Source organism: Musca autumnalis, unplaced genomic scaffold, assembly GCF_047663935.1.
Source record: "Musca autumnalis isolate F117 unplaced genomic scaffold, ASM4766393v1 scaffold_1, whole genome shotgun sequence".
In the NCBI taxonomy this organism is placed as follows: domain Eukaryota; kingdom Metazoa; phylum Arthropoda; class Insecta; order Diptera; family Muscidae; genus Musca; species Musca autumnalis.
In genome coordinates, this window is record NW_027411644.1 from 316,169 (window position 1) to 340,625 (window position 24,457).

At 35.3% G+C, this 24,457-nt stretch overlaps 1 protein-coding gene across 4 annotated transcripts in view; it reads left to right on the forward strand.

Annotated features, from left to right (window-relative positions):
• Positions 1-24,457, forward strand: part of LOC141400205 (furin-like protease 1) — a 161,216-nt gene that overhangs the window by 108,274 nt on the left and 28,485 nt on the right. For 2 of the 4 annotated variants that reach the window (XM_073979688.1, XM_073979678.1), the window contains exons 3-8: positions 8,809-9,057; positions 9,111-9,239; positions 9,300-10,174; positions 10,239-10,412; positions 21,625-21,743; positions 22,048-23,199. In XM_073979688.1, coding sequence (XP_073835789.1) covers positions 8,809-9,057; positions 9,111-9,239; positions 9,300-10,174; positions 10,239-10,412; positions 21,625-21,743; positions 22,048-23,199 — 2,698 coding nt within the window. The remainder of the gene's footprint in view (positions 1-8,808; positions 9,058-9,110; positions 9,240-9,299; positions 10,175-10,238; positions 10,413-21,624; positions 21,744-22,047; positions 23,200-24,457) is intronic. The other 2 variants (XM_073979739.1, XM_073979698.1) reach the window with 1 other exon arrangement.

Sequence of the window (24,457 nt, forward strand, 5' to 3'; positions counted from 1 at the left end):
TTTTTGATTTTATAACGGTAAATGTAGTGAAAAACGGGGTTTCTTGGATTTTCAACTTAAAACGGACATAACTTCTTTTTTCTACAACGGTCTTTTACAGCGTATTACAGTGTTTTATTTAACTTGCTTTGGTCCGTTTAGTTCAAATTTGGTAACTCAATTTTGACACAGTTGCAGTTGACCAATCGGACTAAAACTTTGTACACTTTTCAGATTTGGATGACAATACATGAATATGAAATAAAACAAAGATTGGTCCATTTTACACTGTTTTAACGGTGTTTTATTTAACTTACATTTCAACTCTGGTAACTCATTTTCCACACAGTTGCAGTTGACCAATCTAACTGAAACTTTGCACACTTTTCAGATTTGGATGACCATAAATAAATATGGGCCCAATTTTTCCTATAGCCCCCATATAGCGGTACCACCCGATTTGAAGTATTTTGAGGATTTTATCTTCATTTTTGCACGAATTAGGATTTTATCATTCGTCAAACTTAAATCACTATAACTTAACCATTTGTTCGAAAGACATGATTTTCAGCTCTTAAATAAAAAATAGACTGTAAAAGTCCATTGTGGGAAAAATAAGTTATGTCCGTTTTAAGTTGAAAATCCAAGAAACTCCGTTATAAAATCAAATCAAAAAACGAAGTGGCCCAAAGCAACCGAAGGTATTTTCGTCTTCTACGCACTCCCAAAAAAATTGAATATATGAATCAGAACCCCTGCAAACAATTTTTGTCAACTTTTGTAGCACAGTGTTATTATTGTTTAAAAATAAAAAATATATATTGAACGGCTTCACCAAAAATTCACATGTCCTTTGAACGAAAAAGTGGAATTAATTATAACGTGATTTTTAATGCATTACACTGGTAACCCTGATCCCAAAACAATTGTTTGCTGAAAACCTGGCTAAGCCGTTAAACTATGTATGTTGCTTATTCGTGTCGGATGCTGTTTTATTATATTATGGCGATAATATCAAATAGCATCAGCATCGCTAGCAACAGTGTTTGAATTTGCTACTAGTTTTTCACAGCACAGCACAAGGTCTATGCTGGTGCTGTGAAAGTGACGCAGCATAGCACATAGCCACAGCATCAAAAATAAAAACGAGTGCTATTGCTATGCTGTGCTGTTTTCAAAAACAAAATCGAAAACTGTTCCTGTGCTATGCTGCGAACATAAACGTAGCATAGCACAAGATCTATGCTGTGCTTCTGAAATCTTCACAGCACATAGCATAGTCATCAAAATCAATAACGAATGCTATTGCTACGCTGTGCTGTTTTCAAAAACAAAAACGAAAACTGTTGCTGTGCTATGCTACGAACATAAAAGTAGCATAGCACATATCATAGTCATGAAATCGAAAAACGATTGCTGTGCTCTGCTATGCTGTAAACATTTCTACATAGCATAGCATAATTAATGTTAACCCAGCAAACTCACTAACCCCCATTATTATAAATAAGCCTTCTTTGGTTATAGTTTGGATTTTTCGATCAGATTTTTTAGCGTTCGGGTTAAAATAATATTAAAAGGGATCCTTAAATTTCAAGGAGAACTTTCTTGGCATTAACTTATAATGTGAAAATTATATTTTTAATGTCTTCAAATTCGTTTATTTTGCGTTTTCAAATACATCTAATAGTAAAAGAAAACTTATAATAATGAGTTGTTCTGTGTTGTTTATTGCTTACAAGGTACATAGATGGTACTTTTTTTATCGATTGGATAATAAATGTGGTCTATAGAGTGATTTTGTGAAAATTCGCCTTTGGCCCTATAAAATGGGGACCAATTTTAATTTTAATTTGTATTGGCGAATTTTCACAAAATCACTTTACAGATCACATTTATTGTCCAATCGATGAAAACAGTACAAGTTGCTAAACAAAATCCCACAAACATTTTTGAAAATCGGGTCAGATTTTAATTTTGGCTATATAAAGGGCCCATGGAAACTTTGAGGTCCCAGTGGCACGTGTTAACATACTCCGATTGAGCTCAAAAAATCCGACATCGATTTTTAAAACCACCCTAGTACATATATTAAAAAAGGTACAACTGGCAATAACATGCATTTAGAAACTCGAAATTCGCTTCCATAAGCCATGGACCACACTAGCGAGAATTTTATTAAATTTCATGAAATTAGGCGTTCTTAGATCGAATTCTCCGCTACAACAATTTCACGATTTTACTCTACTGTGGACCTTTATCTAGAAACACAAAATGTTATTAAGTTGTTTAATGAAATTCCTGCTAGTATGGTTCCCGACTAAATAAATTAGTTTCAAGAAACTATTGTTACTATATTTTTATAATATGTTGTGTCAAATTTGTTATATTTTAGCGGTCTTTCGAAATGTTTTTATATTTGTCCTAAGAACATTTTTAGAATGATCAATTATTCACCCTTATTACGGTTGGCGTAGTCGTAGACGTTCAAGTGGCGTAGACGTTGTCGTAGGCGTAGTCGTAAGATACATTTTTAAATGATGAAAAATTATATACAACGAAATTTTCTGTCTTTTACAGCATTTTATATCCTTAAAAAACCGAAAGAAATACATTTGCAATTCCCAGAACGCATTTCTTGGTTTAAATACAACATTTATTTTTTTTGATACGACAAATCGGTATTACGTATGGCGTAATACGACAAATTGGTATTACGTATGACGTTGAAATACGAGGAAAGAGTCGTGACCGATTTTGTAAACGACAGTATATAAAAGTAAAAACAAATTAATTTTAAAAGATTTTTTTGGCAATGATTATTAAAATATATTGGAAAATAACTATAATAAATACAAATTTTACTACTTTGATTCATTTGCATGAGATAAATTTCGTGTCTTTATCAAATGACAAACTTTCTATTGAAAATCTGTTAGAGTCCTCATATAACGATTGATGCAATGTAAATTTCTTAGTTCTTGCTCAAAAGATGATTCCAAACGAATTGTTTTACAATTAAAAAAAATATATTTTTTAAATTTAGTATGAGAAAAAAATTGTCGTTGTCGTAAATGTTACGTGGTACCAAAAAATATCCCTACGACAACGACTACGCCAACGACCACAAAAACGTCTACGCCAAACACTTATTTTGATTGTAAAAACTGTAGGGTTAGTTTTTCTTCTGAATTAAAAGTTTAAAAATGATCTACTAATAATTCTAATAATGTTTGTTGCCAAAAGAATTATTTAAAAGTTGAAATTTTTGCTTTTTTGTACAAAAACATACATAATACCAATTAGACGTTACGACACGTCAGCTTGCAATTTTGGATACGACAACGCCAACCGTAATAAGGGTGATTGTTCAATATTTTGTTATCTATAGCAACAATTACTTAGTTGCAGAACATACAGGAATGTTTGGGCTTTTTTTTATTATTTTTTACCAATAATAACAATAATTATAATCAGCAAATTGTCATGGGGTTTCTTTCCTTATTTCTTAAATTTTTCATTCACGTAAAGAGATTCGTAACAATTTCACATAAGAGATTTTTTGGTACTTTAAAAAATTATATATTACTGTTTTGTCAATTAACAGACATAATAGTTCATTTTTTATATTTTCTAAAGACAAACTTGTTAATGGATGTTTTTATTTTAAAGAGTACATCTGTCGTCATAATGACTAAACAGTTTTTATTAGAGTTTTCTGGGATAAATGGTTTATCTAATCCAAAATACGTTGTTAGATTAATTAATAAGAGTATACAAAAACTAGTTTTTAAATGATGAATTTTAAAAAATAGTAAACGTATACAAATATTTATTGATATCGCTCTTTTTTTCATTTCTTTGTAAATTAACTTAAACCCAAATGTGTAAATTCGCACAATAACATTTGACAAATCTACAGCAGTTCAAATACATAAATACATTGTCGTAGCAACATTCTGTTCTGTTCCTTTACGTGCCTGAGGTTACCATTTCTTATAATTTTTAACCTGCAAAGGAACGCTTACTTTAGAAAGGATACAATTTATACGAGCATACCATTTTTACCATTTTTTGCCACTGTTACCATTTTATAAAGTAAAGGAACATACCAATTGATAGTACGTTTACATTTACGAAATCCAATCGCTTTCAACTTTACGTAAACGTCAATTGAAAACTCGTCTAAAATCCAGTGGATTTTATTTGACGTATATGCAATGGAATTGACAAATCGAGTGGATTACGTAAATGTAAACATACCATAACTTTTTCTTTGTCAGCAAATGTTTAACAGTGGCATTTTACTCTCAAAAATTCTCTCTCATTGTCCGTTATTTTCTACTGCTATTTGTTTCAATCTTCGTAAAGGAGAAATATAAAGTTTGTCAATAAAACAAATACATTTCTTGTATTAGTTGTCGAAAAATGGCAAATAAGTCGAGTTTTTTGCAAAATATTGTTGGTGGACTTGTTTATAAATGAATTGTATGTGTGTTCCCCTACGTTTTTAATTGTAAACGTTGCAAAACAAACATATTTGTCCAAAACGTATACTAATGTAAAAATAGAAGAAACGTCAAAAAATACATATGGCGAATAACAAAAATGTTTTGCAATCGATGAATCCGAGTTTCACCCTATCAGAATTCGCAAACTGTTAATATATTCTATAAAGTATGACTACAATTCTTTAAAATGAAGTGTTTTAGGAGGGATCCCATAATGTCGACCATTAAAATTAATTTTCGTGGAAGCTGTGTTGGCATCAATGTAGAAAAATGAGTAAAAATGGGTTGAAGCCAACAAGTTTTTTTATGTTCCCATACGATTTTTGGCTTAAGCTTAGAAGAAGATAATATTCCAAGAAGATAATATTCCAAACTCTTAACACGATTATAGAACTCGTGATTTTACGTCGTTTTATACATATCTCATGAGTGTGCTCCTTACAGCATCCTAGTAATTGGAGTCGAAGGGCCAAAATTTGATGCGTGAATTTTCTTACAAAACCTATTTTTTGCGTGTAAAATTTACAACTGTCATTCCATTTCCTTTGAAACCCGCGTGAATTAAGTTTTTTTACCCGACTGTTCTAATGAAGCCTTCCGCGATAGAGTCCATCTACTAAAACCGCGGATATAGATACCTTGAAAATCAGAAAATCAGCAAAAATATATTTTGACAAATCCGCGTACTAAACCGCGATTTTCTTTAAAATTTTTTACATAAATGGAATCCTTTACTTGCGATTATAATATTTGCGAAAACGCGTGTCATAAAAGAAAAGAGATACGCGAGTAATATGGGTCTTTCACAAAAAATTGAATATGGAGGCACATCCGCGGTTCTTGAAGAATCTAATTAAAATTGTTATATTTTGACGTATTTTTGATAGGCGCTGATGAAACCAGATGCGCATCAAAATCGTATGCACATTGCGCGACTTTTACCAACTTTAAGGTTTTTTGCAGTGTATGATGCAACTGGCGGCACACAATGGCCCCTGAGTGAAACATCGAAATATGCATAAATTTTGAAAGAGATTGATTCGCTGTATCCAAAAACGAATGCGCATCAACCGACTTTAACTAATTCGCGAATAACGGGCTTATTAATTTCAATATTAATTGAATAATTGTAATTTCAATATTACTCTTAATTACCTACACATATAAGTTATCACAGTAATCAGTTAAACTCTCGCGATTGTAAACCATATTTTTTGATGAAGTTTTAACAGTATACATTCATTATTCTATGGGATTTTAGCAAAATAGTTGGAGAACTCCCAAATATTTTTTTCGAATTTTTAGAATCAAACCAAAAAAATATTTGCAACAATATTTTCCAACAATAAGTTTTTCTCTTTTGTTGTTGCTATAATATGCAATTTATGTACCCAATCTCCATAAATTTGGTATCATATTTTTCTACGCATTGTCTAGATTCCGCATATATTTTTTTATTTTATTTTTTGAGGGTTTGTACGGATTCTGGGAAAGGATAATTTGGATTTACTTCAAAATTTTTTTATTATTTGTTGATTTTCCGCGAAAATAATAATAAATTTATAACTTTTTAAACATCCACGAATAGATATGGAATGCTGTTAACGATTTATGTATAAATTTTCTCATAACAACAAAAAAGATATTTTTAAATATTTTTTCTTTATATGAGAATAAAAACCGCTATAAATTTTGCGCGCATTGGCCAATTTCGTGAACGCGAGTAGATTTGAAGCCGGATTTTTTTCCTTTACCTCTATACCAAAAATCGTAGATGTGCTCGCAAAAAAAATTTTTAATTTTTTTCAAATGGAATTGTAAAGGAATTTTGTTATTCTCCATATGTACTTCTTTGCCATCAAATATTTTTCTGGGTTATGTTTGATGCTATGCTGTTGATTTTGTTCATAGCACAGTACAGCAATAGTTTTCGTTTTTGTTTTCTTGACTGCGGCTGTTTACTATGCTGTTAAAATGTCTACAGTACAGTAGAGTTGGGTAATCTAGTTCCTAGTTCCTTGTACTAGTTCCGAAACGTATGAGTAACATCATGAAATATAACGTGTAATAGTAAGTATACGCAGTTTGTTCAAAGAAAAAATGTGGGCCATTGGCACTGCGAAGTGAACTATATAGTTCCATATAGTTCCTTTGGCACAACTCTACAGCACAGCATAGCAATAGCATTCGCTTTTGATTTTGATGACTATGCTATGCTGTGTGCTTCGCAGATTTCAGAAGCACAGCATAGACCATGTGCTGTGCTACTTGTATGTTCGCAGCATAGCACAGCAACAGTTTTCGATTTTGTTTTTGAAAACAGCACAGCATAGCAATAGCATATTTTTAGTGATTTCAGTGCTGTGCTGGTAGCAAATTCAAACACTGGCTAGCAATATTTTTGTGAAATTTGTTGCTACATGTTGCAGTTGTTCATTGTTGCTAAACATATTTCGAAGAAATTTTAGCAGGCAAAGCTGCAAATATTCGTTGCTTTTGCTTATATGGCGTTAGCATTTTAAACCCTGCACAAAAATATATATTATATTCGAAAGAATGCCCTTTCGAAGGAATATGTTAGGAAAACCCAACAGATTAGCCTATATGGGCCCAAAAATAGGAAAAGTTAAAAATTTGTACACATTTTATTAATTGTTAGTGGTATAGGAATTTACACTCCGAGTCGGAGTCGAACGAAAAATACCTCGACTCCGAAACCCTGGTTATAGCAGCAATGCTTGTAGAAGATAGATATATTTGCTCTTTTCCGGAACCTGCAAGAAGCTACTATTTTTTACTACGATAACATTTTTATACCCTCCACCATAGGATTGGGGTATATTAAGTTTGTCACTACGTTTGTAACTACTCGAAATAATCATTGTAGACCCCACAAAGTATATATATTCTTGATCAGCGTGCAATTCTACATCGATATAGCCATGTCCGTCCGTCTGTCCGTCTGTAGAAATCACTCTAGCGTCCGAACGGATTGACGTAGGTTGATGAAATTTTGGGAAAATATGTTATATTTACGTAGGACGTAGTACGTGGGCTTTTGGTATTGAGAGCAGGCTATGTAGGTCCACGCTTTCGTATAGCCCCCATACAAAATGACGCTTGACGCGTCGTCGTTTTAAGGAATTTTTAAGATATTTGGCCCATTTTACCACCGAATTGGTTGTAATTTGGTATTTTTTTAATTTGTATCTCCAGAGGCCAAAAAATATTCCTACCAAAGTTGGGTTATATAGGTCCACGTTTTGGTATAGCCCCCATATAAGGCCCCATATAAAGTACGCGTCATTTTAATATATTTTGAATGTATTAGACCCATTTGAATGTATTAGACCCATTTGACCACAGAATTGGTTGTAATTTGGTATTTTGTGTCTTCAGAGGCCAGAAAACATTCCTACCAAAGTTGGGTTATATAGGTCTACGTTTTGGTATAGCCCCCACATAAGGCCCTTATAAAGTACGCGTCATTTTAATATATCTTGAATGTATTAGACCCATTTGGCCAAAGAATCGGTTGTAACTTTTGATTTTGTGTTTCCAGAGGCTAAGAAACATTTCTACCATAAAATGTTTATATAGGTCCACGTGTTGATATAGCCCCCATAATACAATATCTCCCGATTTTTCGATATTTTGAACGTTTTAGACTCATTATCACACCGAGATGGCTGAAATTTGGCATTTACTCTTCTTTAGGCGTATAAAACTTTCACCCAGAAATTTGTAGGTATAGGTCCACGCCATCATATAGCCCCCATAGAACGGTACCTTCCGAATTTCGGTATTTTGAAGGTTGTGGCCACATTAATCCACCGAAATGGCTGAAATTTGTGGTGGAGGGTATAAAAAGTTCGGCCCGACCGAACTTAACGCTTTTCTTACTTGTTTCCTTTATGTTATCGAAAAAATTGCAGTACTGGAACAGACGAATTATTTAAAACACAGCGCACAGCTACAGACATCTGATTCGAAAAATAAATAGAATACAATAAGAAGAAAATAATGCAGTGACGAAACAGATGGCAGCAGCAACAGGTCGACGTTTGTGCTTGGCGAAATTATTGTTATTGTTGTAGTAGTTTTAATCACTATTTGTAAGTGTAACAACAATATGATCATGTATGCAAACAATAAAATGTAAATGTTTTTCTATAGATCCTGAAGATGTCTTTCGAAGAAAGACAAAATATCGAATAAAATAATGAATAAATAAAAGCAACAACCATCCAAGACCTCGAGCTCGATTTATTTACTACATTTAAAATAATCAAAATATGGTGTTTTTCATTCAAATTTTCAGATATTTGAAGACCATTATCTATTTGCTCACCACAAGGTATCAAAACGATCCTTGGAGCCATCAACACATCACCAGACAAGACTTGATGAGGATGCACGTGTTAACTGGGCGAAGCAACAAATTGCCAAGTCACGGCGAAAACGCGACTTCATACGAATGAGGCCTTCACGAACTTCGTCAAGGTCGGCATTTTCAAGGGTAAAGTCAATGCCCTTTACCGACCCAAAGTGGGAGCACATGTGGTATTTGGTGAGTAAATACATACAATACAAGCAGTTCGAGTGAGTAAGAGTTTCTCTTAGAACCGAGGTGGCGACTTGGACATGAATGTAATACCGGCGTGGAAAGAAGGAATAACGGGCAAGGGAATTGTGGTCACGATCTTGGACGATGGTCTTGAATCTGATCATCCAGATATAATTCATAATTATGTATGTATGGCGATGTGTTTATGCTTCGAACATTGAATAATACAATTTTGCACGTTACAGGATCCTAAAGCTTCATATGACGTGAATAGCCTCGACGAAGACCCTATGCCACACTACGATTTGGCAGATTCAAACCGCCATGGCACAAGATGCGCGGGGGAAGTGGCAGCTACCGCCAATAATTCGATATGTGCTGTGGGCATTGCATTTGGTGCCAGTGTTGGCGGTGTCCGAATGTTAGATGGCGACGTTACAGATGCCGTCGAGGCCAGATCATTATCCTTGAATCCCCAACATATTGATATATATAGTGCCTCTTGGGGACCAGACGACGATGGAAAAACCGTTGACGGACCAGGAGAACTAGCTTCTCGCGCTTTCATAGAAGGCGTCACCAAAGGAAGAGCTGGAAAGGGTAGCATTTTTATTTGGGCTTCAGGAAACGGAGGCCGAGAAATGGATAATTGTAACTGCGATGGCTATACCAATTCAATTTGGACACTGTCGATTTCTAGCGCCACCGAAGATGGGTTTGTGCCTTGGTATTCGGAGAAATGCAGTTCTACTCTTGCAACAACATACAGTAGTGGAAGCCAAGCTGAGAAACAGGTTGTTACAACAGATCTACACCACTCGTGCACTGTTTCACATACAGGCACATCTGCTTCCGCCCCCTTGGCTGCCGGTATAGCTGCTTTGGTACTTGAGTCCAATAAAAATTTAACTTGGCGAGATATGCAACATATTGTGGTTAGGACAGCCAAACCCGCAAACCTTATTGACCCCACTTGGTCAAAAAATGGTGTCGGAAGGAGAGTAAGCCATTCATTTGGTTACGGACTAATGGATGCAGCCGCAATGGTAAGGCTGGCTCGTCAGTGGAAAACGGTGCCCGAGCAGCAGCGTTGTGAGATCAACGCTCCACATGTCGATAAGTATGCATAAGTTTGCATATACATTGCATACTGCAATATTATTAAAAAAATCTTTTATTTACAGAGTTATTCCGCCAAAAAGTCATATTACATTACAATTATCAGTGAAAAACTGTCTGAACATCAATTTTTTGGAACATGTCCAAGCTAAAATTACCCTAACATCACAACGAAGAGGCGACATACAACTGAATCTCATTTCACCAGCTGGAACGAAAGTAACTCTACTTACGCCTAGGTAAGTTGTAATAACAGTAATTTTCGACTTGATATGCTTAAAACATTACGCCCTACCTGACGAATGAGTTCCAAATTTACGAATTGTATTTTTGAATTAGAATTTAGTTGGTTGGCTCGAACTTTTTCTACGGGGGGTAAATATACAGATAACGATAAAAGGCTAAAGACATTACTGGATTTTTCGAATTTGTATACATATTATGTATGTAGGCAGTGAATAAAATGTATACTACGGTTTACGTTTTTATTTTACCCATTCAGGCCTTACTCTTCTTTGTCAAAAGTAAAGACATGTAAATATACTAAGATGGGACCAAGGTTCATTAACTCTGCAGTTACACATGTCAGTAACTTAATGTCAGTTGAGTACATGCATTATACTCGAAATGCCGATAAAGTGTTCGATTGTTATTAAGAAACGCATTTATCACACAAAATTGTATTCTATTTCAGATTAAAAACGCAAAGCATAACGCATTTTATAATTTTTATCCTTTTCGTTTTAAAAATACGGCAGATCCACGAGGAATTTGCAAGTAGTTTTGCCTAGAGCAAACCCGTTCGTTAGTATTGTTAAGGTTACGAAGTTTTTCGGCAAATCACACACACGCGACCCGAACGCAAACTAAGAGAGCAAATGTTTTGATTTTTTTACTGCAGTCTTGTACTGAATGTCATGCAAGCAGGTTGATGCCGCTTTATTTGTTTTTTTTTTTGGGTACACTGAAAAGATTTTGCAGTTGTACAGCAAATATGTGGAGGGAAGAATTTGAAAATGATTTTTTGTTTTGTATTAATATTTTTAATGACGCAGAATGTCTCGTCTGCAATGCAACAATAAAAAATGTATATCCATCTTACCTTAGGCGTCATTATAATATGCATACAAAATATCATTTAATGACGGGAAATGAGCGAAAAAAATAATATGCCAGCTTAAAGATAATTTAACAAATAAAAATAATAGGAGTCTTAATATTACAAAAGATAAAGGCAATTATGATAATGCTACAATCAAGGCCTCATATAAGATTGCTTTGGAATTGGATGGGGGTTTTTAAAGAAGTTTTATGTCAGTATTACCTTTTTTGGAAATACTGGTAGAAAAATGGAAGACATTTTCAAAGAAGTGCCTTTATCTCGGTCCACAATAGTCCGCCGCACCGAGTCAATAAGTTTATTTTTATTCTTAGAAAGTCTTAAAAAATCATTTTTGCATACAATTTGTTTTTTCTCTTCAAAAAAAAAAAAAAAATTAACATGTGAAGAGAAATACTCTTCAAATTATGAAGTTATTCATATTATTTTTAATTTAAGTCATACAAAGCGAACGCGCCAACAATATATTTTTTTCATTTCACACTCAATATGAAAATCATCGCCCTGTTCTGTCAGTGTAATTTTGCCCACACATAAACAATTTAAGCGCTCGCTCTTCTTGGTCGGCTATGGCCTAGAGTAACTGCAAAAAAAGTTGTAAAATTATGAATGAAAATCATCGATTTACTTTTGTTTTCCGTTCACATATTATGTTTTTATTCATGTTCCTTTGTTTTCAACACATTTCAATTATTATCTCGCACATTTTTATAACAAATTTCAAAAATTTGTCTGAGAAAAACTGATGGACAGCTGGGAGACAGTCGAAATGTATGTATTTGTTAGTAAATCAGAGTTGTATTTGAAGACAAATTGCCTGGTGTAAACACGTAGTAAGGAAGGTAGAACAGGTTCGAAATAGCTATGGAAAATCAAACCTACACGTATGCCCGCTTCCTTTCAAAATTGTCTATGGTGAAAAACGTCAAGTTTGTTTTTGTTTGTTTTGTTTCATATTTTATTCAATTTTTATTTATTTATTATTTCTATAAACTTATAGTAAATATAAGAGTATACCCAGAAAAATTTGAAGGAAGGGTTCCATGCGATGACGTGATTTTGAATTGGTTCAAACGAAGTCGTGAAAAATCCGATTTTTTTCATTAGCATTTGAACCAATGCAAAGGAAGTCGTGAAAGATCCGATATTTTCATCAGCATTTGAACCCATGCAAAGGAAGTCGTGAAAGATCCGATCTTTTCATCAGCATTTGAACCCATTCCATCGATCCAATAGACATAAATTTTGTGTTTTTATACCCTACACCACTATGTGGTAAGGAGTATTATGTGTTAGTGCATTTGTATGTAACATACAAAAGGAATCGAGATAGACCCATAGTTCCTTCTAGGGATATACATAGAATCACTTTCTGAGTCGATTTATGCATGTCCGTCCGTCCGTCCGTCCGTTCGCAACATACAGGTCGCATTTGTTGACCGATTTCGCTGAAAATTGGGGAATACCATTTTTTTAGCCGTCGGAAGATCAAGTTCTAAGATGGGATATATCGGTCCACGTTTTGGTATAGCCCCCATATAACGGTACCCCCCGATTTACGGTATTTTGACGTTTTCAGCTACATTTTCAGACCGATTTGGATATAATTTGACATTTAGGGTTCTTAAGTGTCAATAAACATATATAACAAAACTTGTGGGCATAGGTCCACGTTTTGGTATAGCCCCCATATAACGGCACCCCCCCGATTTGCGGTATTTTGACGTTTTTAGCTACATTTTCAGACCGATTTAGCTATAATTTGACATTTAGGGTTCTTAAGTGTCAATAAACTTATATAACAAAAGTTGTCGACATAGGTCCACATTTTGGTATAGCCCCCATATAACGGTACCCCCCTATTTACGGTGTTTTGATGTTTTTAGCTACATTTTCAGACCGATATAGCTATAATTTGACATTTAGGGTTCTTAGATGTCAATAAACTTATATAACAAAAGTTGTGGACATAGGTCCACGTTTCGGTATAGCCCCCATATAACGGTACCCCCCGATTTACGGTATTTTGACAGTTTTAGCTACATTTTCAGACCGATTTAGCTATATTTTGACACTTAGGGTTCTTAAGTGTCAATAAACTTATATAACAAAACTTGTGGACATAGGTCCACGTTTTGGTATAGCCCCCATATAACGGTCCATTAAAGTTCATATTTTCGTATAGCCCAGATACCTCCGAACTAGCTGTTAATGACATTTGAAGTTCCCACGTTATGTACCGATTTTCGATATTTTGAAGATTCTAGCTAAATTTTTTAACCGAATTAGGAGTTATTTGACATTAAAGGCTCCCATCAAAAACTGTCAACATAGGCCCATGTTTTATTATAACCCCTATATAACAGTACCTCCCAATTTCTAGCCCACCAAAAATTGTCAACATACATAGTTAGATATAGGCACCATAAAAAAGGGCCTCCCGAATGAAGCATAAATTTTACATTTGAGGTTCCCAATGGCCGCGAAATTGCTCCACTAAAAATTGTCAAGATAGGTCCACGGTTCGGTATAGTCCCCATATTACGATACCTCCCGATTTAAGGTATTTTAGGGATCTTAGCCACATTTTTTGCTTGAACTAGCTGAAATTTTACATATGTGGTTCCCAGTGGCCACGAAATTTCGCCACTTAAAATTGTTAAGATAGGTCCATGTTTTTTTGTAGCCCGCATATAACGGTACCTCCCGATTTTAGGTATTTTAACGATTTTCCCCAAGTATGGCTCCAATTTGCCATTTGGAGTTTATTGAGTTCAAAAAGTTTACTTTAATGTTTGTTTTGGGTTATTAAAAAACTTCTCCACCAAGAATTATGGACATACATATGTCCACGTTTTGATATAGCCCCGAATTTTGGTATAGCTTCCATATTAATTAAAAACTAATTATTCCATTTTTACATATTTCGACTGGTGTAGGGTATTACATAGTCGGCCCCGCCCGACTTTGGTCTTTTCCTACTGGTTATTTATACACATTTTTCTAAATATGTATGTATATAAGATTAATTATTTACAATAGGCTTGATGTTGGTGGAGAATCGAAATCACAATCAAAGTTGTTAAAACTCTCGTCGTAATGATAATGTTATTGCAAAGGGTTGGTGAAAATGACATGTCAAAGCATTGGTGTAACTGACATGCTTTGAATCCAAAAATGAATAGCATCTCTTGGGATCCACGCTCATAAAAAATTCATCGATGAAGATGCTAAAAAGATGACACGCCAGATGACTTGCACCCATGATTGAATGGCATCTTTGGCATCATACATACCCAGCAAAATGTTCGATGACAGATCATGAGTTGAATCATAGGTGCAAGTGACTTGTCATAGGTGCAAATTTAGGTGAATCACCGATGAAATTTACAAGGGAGTGACACCTGATTTCACCTGTTCATTGTCATGGCATTTTGCACCAGTTCATTGTCATGACATTTTGCACCAGTTCATTGTCATGGCATTTTGCACCAGTTCATTGTCACGGCATCTTGCACCAGTTCATTGTCATAGCATCTTGCACCGGTTCATTGTCATGGCTTCTTGCACCAGTTCATTGTCATGGCTTCTTGCACCAGTTCATCGTCATGGCTTCTTGCACCAATGCTTTGGATCCGGACTTTTGCCAATCAGAAATAAAATTCGCAATACAATTATGTAATTTGTTGAATTAATAAGAATACAATGCGCAGATGATTTGTATCCCCAGATGTTATTTTTCTTTATTTTGTATGTAATTTTCAAAATTATATATTATATTAATCTGCAAGTTCATATTTATCTCTTCCGATGGCTGCAAGATACTTCTTTCAACTTGGGGGTTCCGTTTTTCCAATATTCGATAAATTATGTGTCAATCTCTGAACCAAGCTCATCGTTTGGGAAATCTAGTATAAATTTGAATTCTGTTATTTTATTTCAAAAGAAAAAGCTTATCCTGTAATAGTTACCACGTTATGGTCTCTTTTATACTTATTTTACCGATCTCCTACTTTGCTTCTCTCACTTTGCATGCCATGCTTGTGATATCGTGATCTTTCCATTGGAGTTTTGTTCCCTCGGGTCGCATAACGTCAAATGGCTCGTATTCATATGCCGGTGGCATCTTTATACATCCTGTTAACATGGCCCAACCAACCCAATAATTGCAGCTCGATATGTTTTACTATATCGGTGTTGGTCGGCTGGGGAAGCTCGTGGTTTATAGACCGGGTCTTTTTCATACTTCTTTTTAATATCCACAAAACGAAACAGGTTTCCAAACACAAAATATATTTTTCTTTTGTTTTATATCAATTTACATTGTATTTTTAATTAAAATATATAAATTTTGCCACTATCGACCACTTTCATCTGACTTTTATTTTCATTTTAACAATTACTTTTGCAAGTACACAATTATTCGGGTATATGAGTATTTGATAATTTATTGTGCGGTTACTTATTAATTTATTTGAACTCATGATAATATTGTGACAAAGATCGGATCTTTCACGACTTCAATTGCACTCATGAAAATTCGATGAAAAAAATCGGATCTTTCATGACTTCGATTGCACTCATGAAAATTCGATGAATAAGACCGGACCTTTCACGACTTCAATTGCACTCATGAAAATTCGATGAAAAAGATGGGATCTTTCACGACTCCTTTCGCACTCATGCAAAAGAACCAGTGAAATCATGATTTCACATGGAAACACTTCCATTTAATTTTGCTGGGTATGTATATACAGTGTTGAATGAGAATAATTGAAAAATTTAAATAGTTAGTTGAGCCAATGGTCTGCATGATTGGTGGATATGTTTAACGGTGGCGTCATCACCGCATTTAGGACATTTGTTTGTTGTAACAGGTTGTCTGCAACCAATCGTTTTTTCCTGTAGGAATGTTGAAAACATTAGTAATGTTTGTGTGTCAATTCTGGAGTGGGGATATGGGAATTTGTGTGGATTCGTGGATGAGCTGGGTTATTGTGTTGATGTATGTGTGTATGGGATGATATTGAGGATGTGCTGGGTTATTGTGTTGATGTTGTATGAAAGGGGTGATATTGTGGATGGGGATGTGTGTAAGGTTCTTGATGGAGTGTGTTTGGTGGATATAGAAATTTGATTTGCTATTGGTCTGGGAGCTGTAAGAAACGGCCCAATTCCACTGGTCTTGTCCATAGGTCCACAGGGCCCAAATCTGTATATGTACGCTGTGTTGTGCGGGCTTTGTCGGCAATTCGGGCAACTGTCGAGGGTGCCTGAAACTATTCTGGCTTGATAACAGTTTAGAATAGTGCTCCACCCAGACCTTAATTGTGCCAGGATTGTTCTGGTCCGTCTGGGTAGGAGTCTTTCACTGTCGGATATGGCTGGGGGGTGTTCATTAAGGACGATGTTGCAGCGGTATCTTATGATGGTTTGGGAAACCGTAAGAGTGTGCATCTGCCGCAGGCCTGCCGCTATTGACAATCTGTTGACGTCAGATGGAACTACGTCTTGGATGTCCGGACGGTAGTGCCTGATGTCCTTCCGGATGTGGCGTGGAGGAAGATCCTGCATCAAAGTGTGATGGTTGGGGTGACTTGGCAGATGGGAGGCTAGTAGGAACTGTCTGGCAAGAAACACATTATGTTGCCGTACCGACCGACAGCATCCGACAGACATCTGCACACATCCGGAAGCAAACCGAAGCGCAATATTTTGAACCACTTGCAGTTTACGCCATAGCGTTTTGCTCAGAAAAGAAGTCCAAACTGGGGCGGAATAGCTCAGCACCAGGAAGTAAAGAGGGTGGCAGTCGATTTCGTTGGCGAGATTACTAGGTTTCTTCCATGCATGAAGGCTGATACGGTGGCAAGGTAGCTGTTAAGACGTGCACTTATTTCCTCGACATTGACTCCGGATGACATTATTGTACAATCATCCGCGTAGGAAACCACTTTTACGCCGGGTGGTGGTGCAGGAAGCTTCGCAAGGTACGCGTTAAACAGGAGCGGTGACAGAACTCCGCCTTGCGGGACGCCCATTTTAATTTTGCGATACTTGGACTTGCGGCCTCTAAACTCCACATATGCCTGTCTACCAGCGAGATAATTGCCAAGCCAGCGCTTGGCAGTGTGGAGTCCATGATGTCACCAATCAAGACCGAGTGATCCACTGTGTCAAATGCCTTGGAGAGATCTAACGCTGCGACCACAGTACGCGCTATCGATCGGTTTCGATTGAGGCCATTCGCAATATGTAACGTAATCTCATTTAATGCCGTTGTGGTGCTGTGCCGTTGTGGAAATTACAGCTTCAACTTCAGTCCGTGTGAAGGAGCAAGGCGTTGGCTCACGTTGGAGTTTCCTTAGTTTTCTCAAGGTGGCTCTACCGATTCTCTTCTGCTGGGTGGGATGAGCAACAAACTGTTGGCAGAACTTGTTGGCGCATTTCTTGGCATCTGAGATCTGGTTTTGCTCGAACGAAATCGCAATATTCCCCTGGTTGGTCTTATTTCCAGATAGACTTTTGATTGTAGACCATAATTTGTGCGAACCAGCATCGCAATTGTTTAAGTGATTGATCCACGTATCTCGACGGTGCTGGTTAATCAGAAAGTTAATCTCTACCGTCAGGGATGCAATCCTCTGGCCATCCGCGTTAGTTTGGCGTAGGTGGTTTCGCTGGTCTGCAAGGCGCGCAGCCGCAGATGGATAACCTGGTCTACAGCGGGGAATTTTTCCGGCAGGGATATGACGCTTGGCCGCTCGGAGTATTATTTCTCTCAGAATAGGACATTTGTTGTCAGCGTTTTGTTTATTAGATGTTGATGAGTTAAAATGGTGTGCCCCATACGCAATCGCGAAAAAATTTTCATTTTTACTTTATCAATGTTTGTTGGGTAAATTGCGATTTGCTAAAGTGGATTGATATCCGTGTAGTGATAATGATGAAAGTGGTTCATGTTGGCTATGTGTTGTTTATGCAAGTTATCCGATATATGTGCTTTGAGATGAAGTCTTTCGATAATAATGTGCCCTATAAGTTGTGCATTGCAAGCACTTTTCGCAGCATTATCAGCGAAAAAATTAGCAGGCACACCCACGTGACCGGGGATCCAAGCCAGTTGTATCTTATTACTAATTGATATAAGTAAATCTCTTACTTTGTTAATACTTGACCATCTATTTTTGGATATGTTTGTAATGCTTGTTATTGCCGGTAGACTGTCAGATAGGATCAACGTTTTCATTTTGGTCTTAATAGCAATATTTATGGCTTCTAATATACCAGCAACTTCAGCAGTGAAAATAGAACTGAAGTTTGATAAAACTTTAGATGCTAAACATCCATACAGCATAATTCGTTATTTTGCCTTTAAAATCCACAATATTATTGTTTATGCATTCATAAAATACAGATGGTACCTTGGGCTTCTTTTTAGCTGATAATATTTTTTTTAACATCTTCATCAATTACACTGTGATACAAAAGTGAACAAAATTTTTTTGGAGGATTTCTGATGCACAAATTCGGTTTTGTGGGAGTCCATAGAAGACGAAAATAACTTTGGTTTCTTTGGGTCACTTCGGGTTTTGATTTTATAACGGTAAATGTAGTAAAAAATGGGCTTTCTTGGATTTTCAAATTTAAACGGACATTACTTCTTTTTTCCACAACCGATTTGCACACACTGTCTTTCATTATAAAGGGGAGAGTAATGCCTTTCGAACAAGCCATAGATTTTTAAAATCGGTTAACAAATGGCTAAGTAATAGTGGTTTAAGTGCGACAAAAACGTATTAAAAAACAGTAAAATGTTTTTCCTTGTGCTCTAGGCTGCGTAAACGACACCTAACAGTACAATTATTTACTGTTAACAAGTAGGAAATTTAGTTGGCTTTCCAAAATGGGAAAAACCAACGAAATCGGTTGAAAAATTAATGCGTTATGACATTTTTTGTGTTTCAACTTTTTGGTTTTTTTCATATTTTGAAAAACAGTGTGTGCAAATCGGTTGTGGAAAACAGAAGTAATGTCCGTTTAAAGTTGAAAATCCAAGAAACCCCATTTTTCACTGCATTTACCGTTATAAAATGAAAAACCGAAGTGACCCAAAGAAACCAAAGGTATTTTCGTCTTCTGTGGACTCCCACAAAACAGAATTTATGCATTAGAACCCCTGCAAATTTTCACTGTAGCACAGTGTTATCGACGAATTTAGGGAAAGAATTTTAGGCAATAGTTGATTCAGGATGTCAATATATCTTTCCTCCAAAGGTGGTAGACCGGATTCGATAAAAAGAATTTTTATCGGCGTTGTCCGATAAGCAAAAAGACTAAACGTAATGCATCCATGATAAACTGATTTTATGTACTTCAACGATGAATTTGGAGCGTTTCCAAATAGGTAGAAACCATAGTTAACGAATTTTTATATAAAATTCACCCACGCGAGTAATTTGCCATTTGTAGACGATTCTCTACAATTATTGTTTATTATCAACCGCTACAACGAATCTTCAGCTATGCATCTCGGCTATCTTTCCGCGAATTTGTATTATGTTTCACTTGTTGTTAGTGCAGGCGAATAATATATTATTCCTCCGAACCCGATCACGCGATTGTTATCAAAATTTTTGATTTGGTTCCATATAATTCTCATATACATATTCTGCATAACTTTGATACAAATGGCACGTATAATATTATGAGTATTGACAAACACAAATATGTCCGGGTTTTGCCAAGTAAAATGAAGAAAGTGAATGGAACCAGTATACAAGCACTACAACATAAGGAATAAATAAAAATTATAACAAATCAGAAAAGAAAACAAAAAGGGTAAAAATCAAAGACAATAACCCTGCAAACATTTGGAAGATTGTTGGACGATTTTTTCATCAGATTATTCTTCTGCGCTTCTTGCCTAAACACTTACTTTAGGTTGGTGATACGCAGAAGTTTTTAGGCGATATCGCCTGCGAAAAATTAATCGCTCAGGAGAATCGCGAATTATTCTTAGTTGATAGAAAATGTTTGCAGAGTGGGGATTTGTAAGATAACAAGCGGATATCTATCAAATATCGATGATGATAAAGTTTAGAGTCTGCATACAAAATAGAAAATATTTTTCAAACACTTCTACTCTGAAAAATGTCAATTTGAGCATTTCAAATCAAATTAGTTAATTTGTGAACTATGTATAATAAATATAGAACATTTTTCCATTCTATTTCCATCAATTTTCCTCTAGAATTAAACAAACTCATCGGTTTAAGCTTTTCCACATCATGAATAATAAAAAATAAAATGATAATACATAGACTTAAGAAACAAATTTTGTTAATTTATAATTATAACCACAATGGCCCAATGTTGTCCAGAGGCAACATTTGGTACCTCCCTAACCGCGAGGAGTTGATAAGAATTTTTTTTCGCAGAGGACTTATTTTTGAGACTACTAATCATAACAAATACGAAAAATATTTTTATCTGTACGGAAAAAAGTTGGGGTTCAAAGGGTTAATAATAAAAACCATATACCATATTTTCATACCCAACACCACACTGTCGGAAGAGGTCCCAATAACATAATAATCTGCAAAAAATTGACGTTAAATGGTCAACACTCTTAATTTAGAACACTTTTAAGATTTTCCAACTCTAGTTGACAATTTTACGACATATTTTTTGCATGTTTTTGATATGACCCCAAGTGTCGAAAAATTGACCCTTAAAACGCCTAGATCCAAAATATACTGATAAGAAATAAAAAAAACATGTAAAATTCCTATGTCTAATCGTAATTAATGCTTTATTTTAACTCTTAACAACAACTTAAATTTTACACGAAAATTAATTGAATGTTGTGTTTTAAAAATCGTCTTTTAATCAATCGACCACCTCCGTAAGATCATAACAGACTTCAAGAGAAGACTAAGGCCCTGAATGAATTCGCCTTGAGTACAAGAATCCAGCCTCATGTTTTTTGTTCTCAGTAATGTTTAACAACATTTAGTAACACGGACACGCATAATATTTTCATTCATGACGTTTTGACAGAAAATATAGCACCTTTATTTATTTATTTGTTGTTGCTGGCTGGCAACAACACAATAGTTATAGTAACATATTAGTTATAATAAACAACACACAAAAAAGCTTATCTTATAGGTGAGCCCCGAATATTATGGTCCATAATAAATTAATTTAAGTTTGAAAAAAGGGTAATTTAAATCGAAAGGTTAATAAATTATAGATTATTTGACAAAGGCAATATGACATCCTATTTGTAAAGTTTCATTTGACAACATAATTCTTGTTCCATATAGAGTCCACGATACTTCACATTCTGGATTTAATCAGTGGCCATTTATGTCTGTTCACACCTGGGGCGAATCACCACACGGGAATTGGCAATTAGAAATTCACAACGAAGGACGATACATGGGTAAGTAAGAATTGTACGATCGTCCATTTAGGTGGCCTTCAAACTACAAGAGGTATACTCTAATCGTGGTGTTTGTACAATACTCAAATAAAGAATAATATTTTACAAAATTACTTATAAATAAATACAATTATATATAATTTGTAAGGCTGATATAAATACTAATGTAATTCTTTACTATATACCTAATGCTGCTTTCGTGGATAATGTGTCACAATTACCTGTTGATATGCTTAAATGAAAACTTTTTTCCATTTAAATCGTTTATTTCCGTTACGTAAACTAATGATATTCCTAAACAAAGGTCATGCTTTGCTAAGAGAATGGTCATTAATTTTTTATGGTACCACACAATCTATTGATCCGAATGATCCAGTTTCCACACCTCGCACTAACTTTGACATTACAACTCCGAATTCTAGTTCAACTACTACCAGCTTGTACCAAATTTATTCCGCACAATACCCACGCATACCGCCTAACAATTTCGTTTCCTCCAAATTGGGATCAAGTGGAAAATTCACTTCGAATAAACTATCAGTCAGCCCTTCGAATATTTTAAACAATTTCGCAGTGCCCAATGCAACATTGAATCAAGTAATAGTCGCCAATAAAAAAATTACAACAAAGCAAGGTTCTGCGTCTCAGAACAACAAGAATGCAAAACAAAATAAGAACTTCAAGGCGAGACCCCAGGAGAGCGCGAAGACGAACAAAAACTCCAATAGCAACAAGGCAAAATCGAAGGAAAACAGCCCAACATCAACTCAGACCCCAAAGAATAAATTTTATCGCATTTCACAGCAAGGCAAAACTTCTTTGTCAAAATTGGTGTCCCCTTCCGAAAATGTAAAGACGAAAATAGCGAAAATCCAGCAGCCGAACGAACGCTTACAGACTTCGTTTGATATTAAAACCAATAGGAAAGTTGTTGGTGACTTACCAATTTCCAATTCTAAGAAAACAATAACTTCTGGATCGGGAGAAAGCAATGCCAAATCGCACGCCAAAGCCACGAAGCAAGTCAAGAATCTTGTCTCTACAAAAAGTCCGATGTCCACTACTGAAATATCAGTGACAAAACGAATCAGGCCCGCGTCCGTACAATCCAATCAACGCATAACAAAACTTTTTGAGCGTTATGAAAAAATACAATCCATCTTCCCAGAATTCCAACCGTATCAACCAGGACTTAAAGATCAAAAAGAAAATGGTACCAAAAAAGAATTCGAACAATTGTTGAAATCAAACCATTCCACGTCACAGTCCATCAATGTTTCTTCAATTCAAAGCGGAAGTTTTACTAAACCATCCCGTGAAAATACTCGCAAGTTATCATCCAGTTTTGTGCCAGACCAAAACATCTTGAAGAAACAGCAGTTACTATTGGCCGCAGCCGGAGTTAGTGGTGGAACTCAGAGACCAGTGACGTCGACACAGAGGAAAATATATAATGGTACCACAAAAGTTGTAAATGTTGCATTGAGATCTGAGTTTTGTTCATTATCATTTTTTATGATTTTAATATTTCAAACTTAAAAATGTTGCAACGCATGTTAATCATAGATCGTATATATTCTGAACACAATATTATTTTTCCCATTATCTACATAACATATAACGAAGAAGGAAATTTTTGCTTTACTAAGGATTTTTTATTATTTAGTTATAGACTTTTAAATGCGTTTGAGTGGAAGTGCACTTGTCCTGAGCACTGCTACCAACCGACTATATTCAAAAATCATCATGAGCTAAAATTTTAAATTATTAATTCGAAAAATTAGATTATATGTATTTTCATCGCCATGTTAAAAACTGGTGTTTCAAGCGAACACTCATGAAACTGGTTATTGGAACTCGGGTGGGTGTCCAAAACCAAAATAGTCATATTTTCAATATTTCATTCCAATTGTAGTCTTGAAAGTAAACAAAACTTCCAGGTTGATCGGATTTAAAAAAAAACGACTCTGAAGCTGGTTTGCTTATAACTTCAAAATTACTAAAACTAAACGCAACAAATTTTGTTTATTTGTCCTTTTTCATTTATTAAAACGCTTAGATGAAATAACAGGTATGCTTCCATAAAAAGGGTTAACATTAGATAGATAACCCGAATAACTTTTCACGGGTTCATTTTAATGTGGGGTTGCCTTTTTATACCCTCAGCATTTATGCTAACGAGGGTATGTGGTAATATTCAAAAAAGTTTTACAATCGTTGAAGTTGAGGTTCACCGTTTAATAAGTCGCGAACTGTTAATACATTTTATAAAATATGAATATATTTATATTAATTGAAGTGTTTTAGCCACGATCTCATAATATGGACCATAACAAATAATTTTCGTGGAAGCTGCGTTGGTGGTAATATAAAAAATGGGAAAAATGTGTTGAAGTAAACAAGTTTTTTTGTGTTCTTTCTTGATTTCTGGCCAAACCAAGCAGAATTCAAACCTATGCTCAAAGAAAGAACTAAAGAATGCCTCTTGGGCAACATGGTTCTAGTGTATGACTTTTCGATATATACACTGCATCACCCTAAAATCGATGCTGACATTTTGAAGTTTTGATTTCAGTGTTTTTCGAATTTTTCTTATAATTAGAGGGTGCAACTAGATAATAATCCAAACTAGTCATAGGATTGCAGAACTCGCGATTCCACGTCGTTCGATGTATATCTCATGAGTGTGCTCCGTACAGCTTCCTAGTAATAGG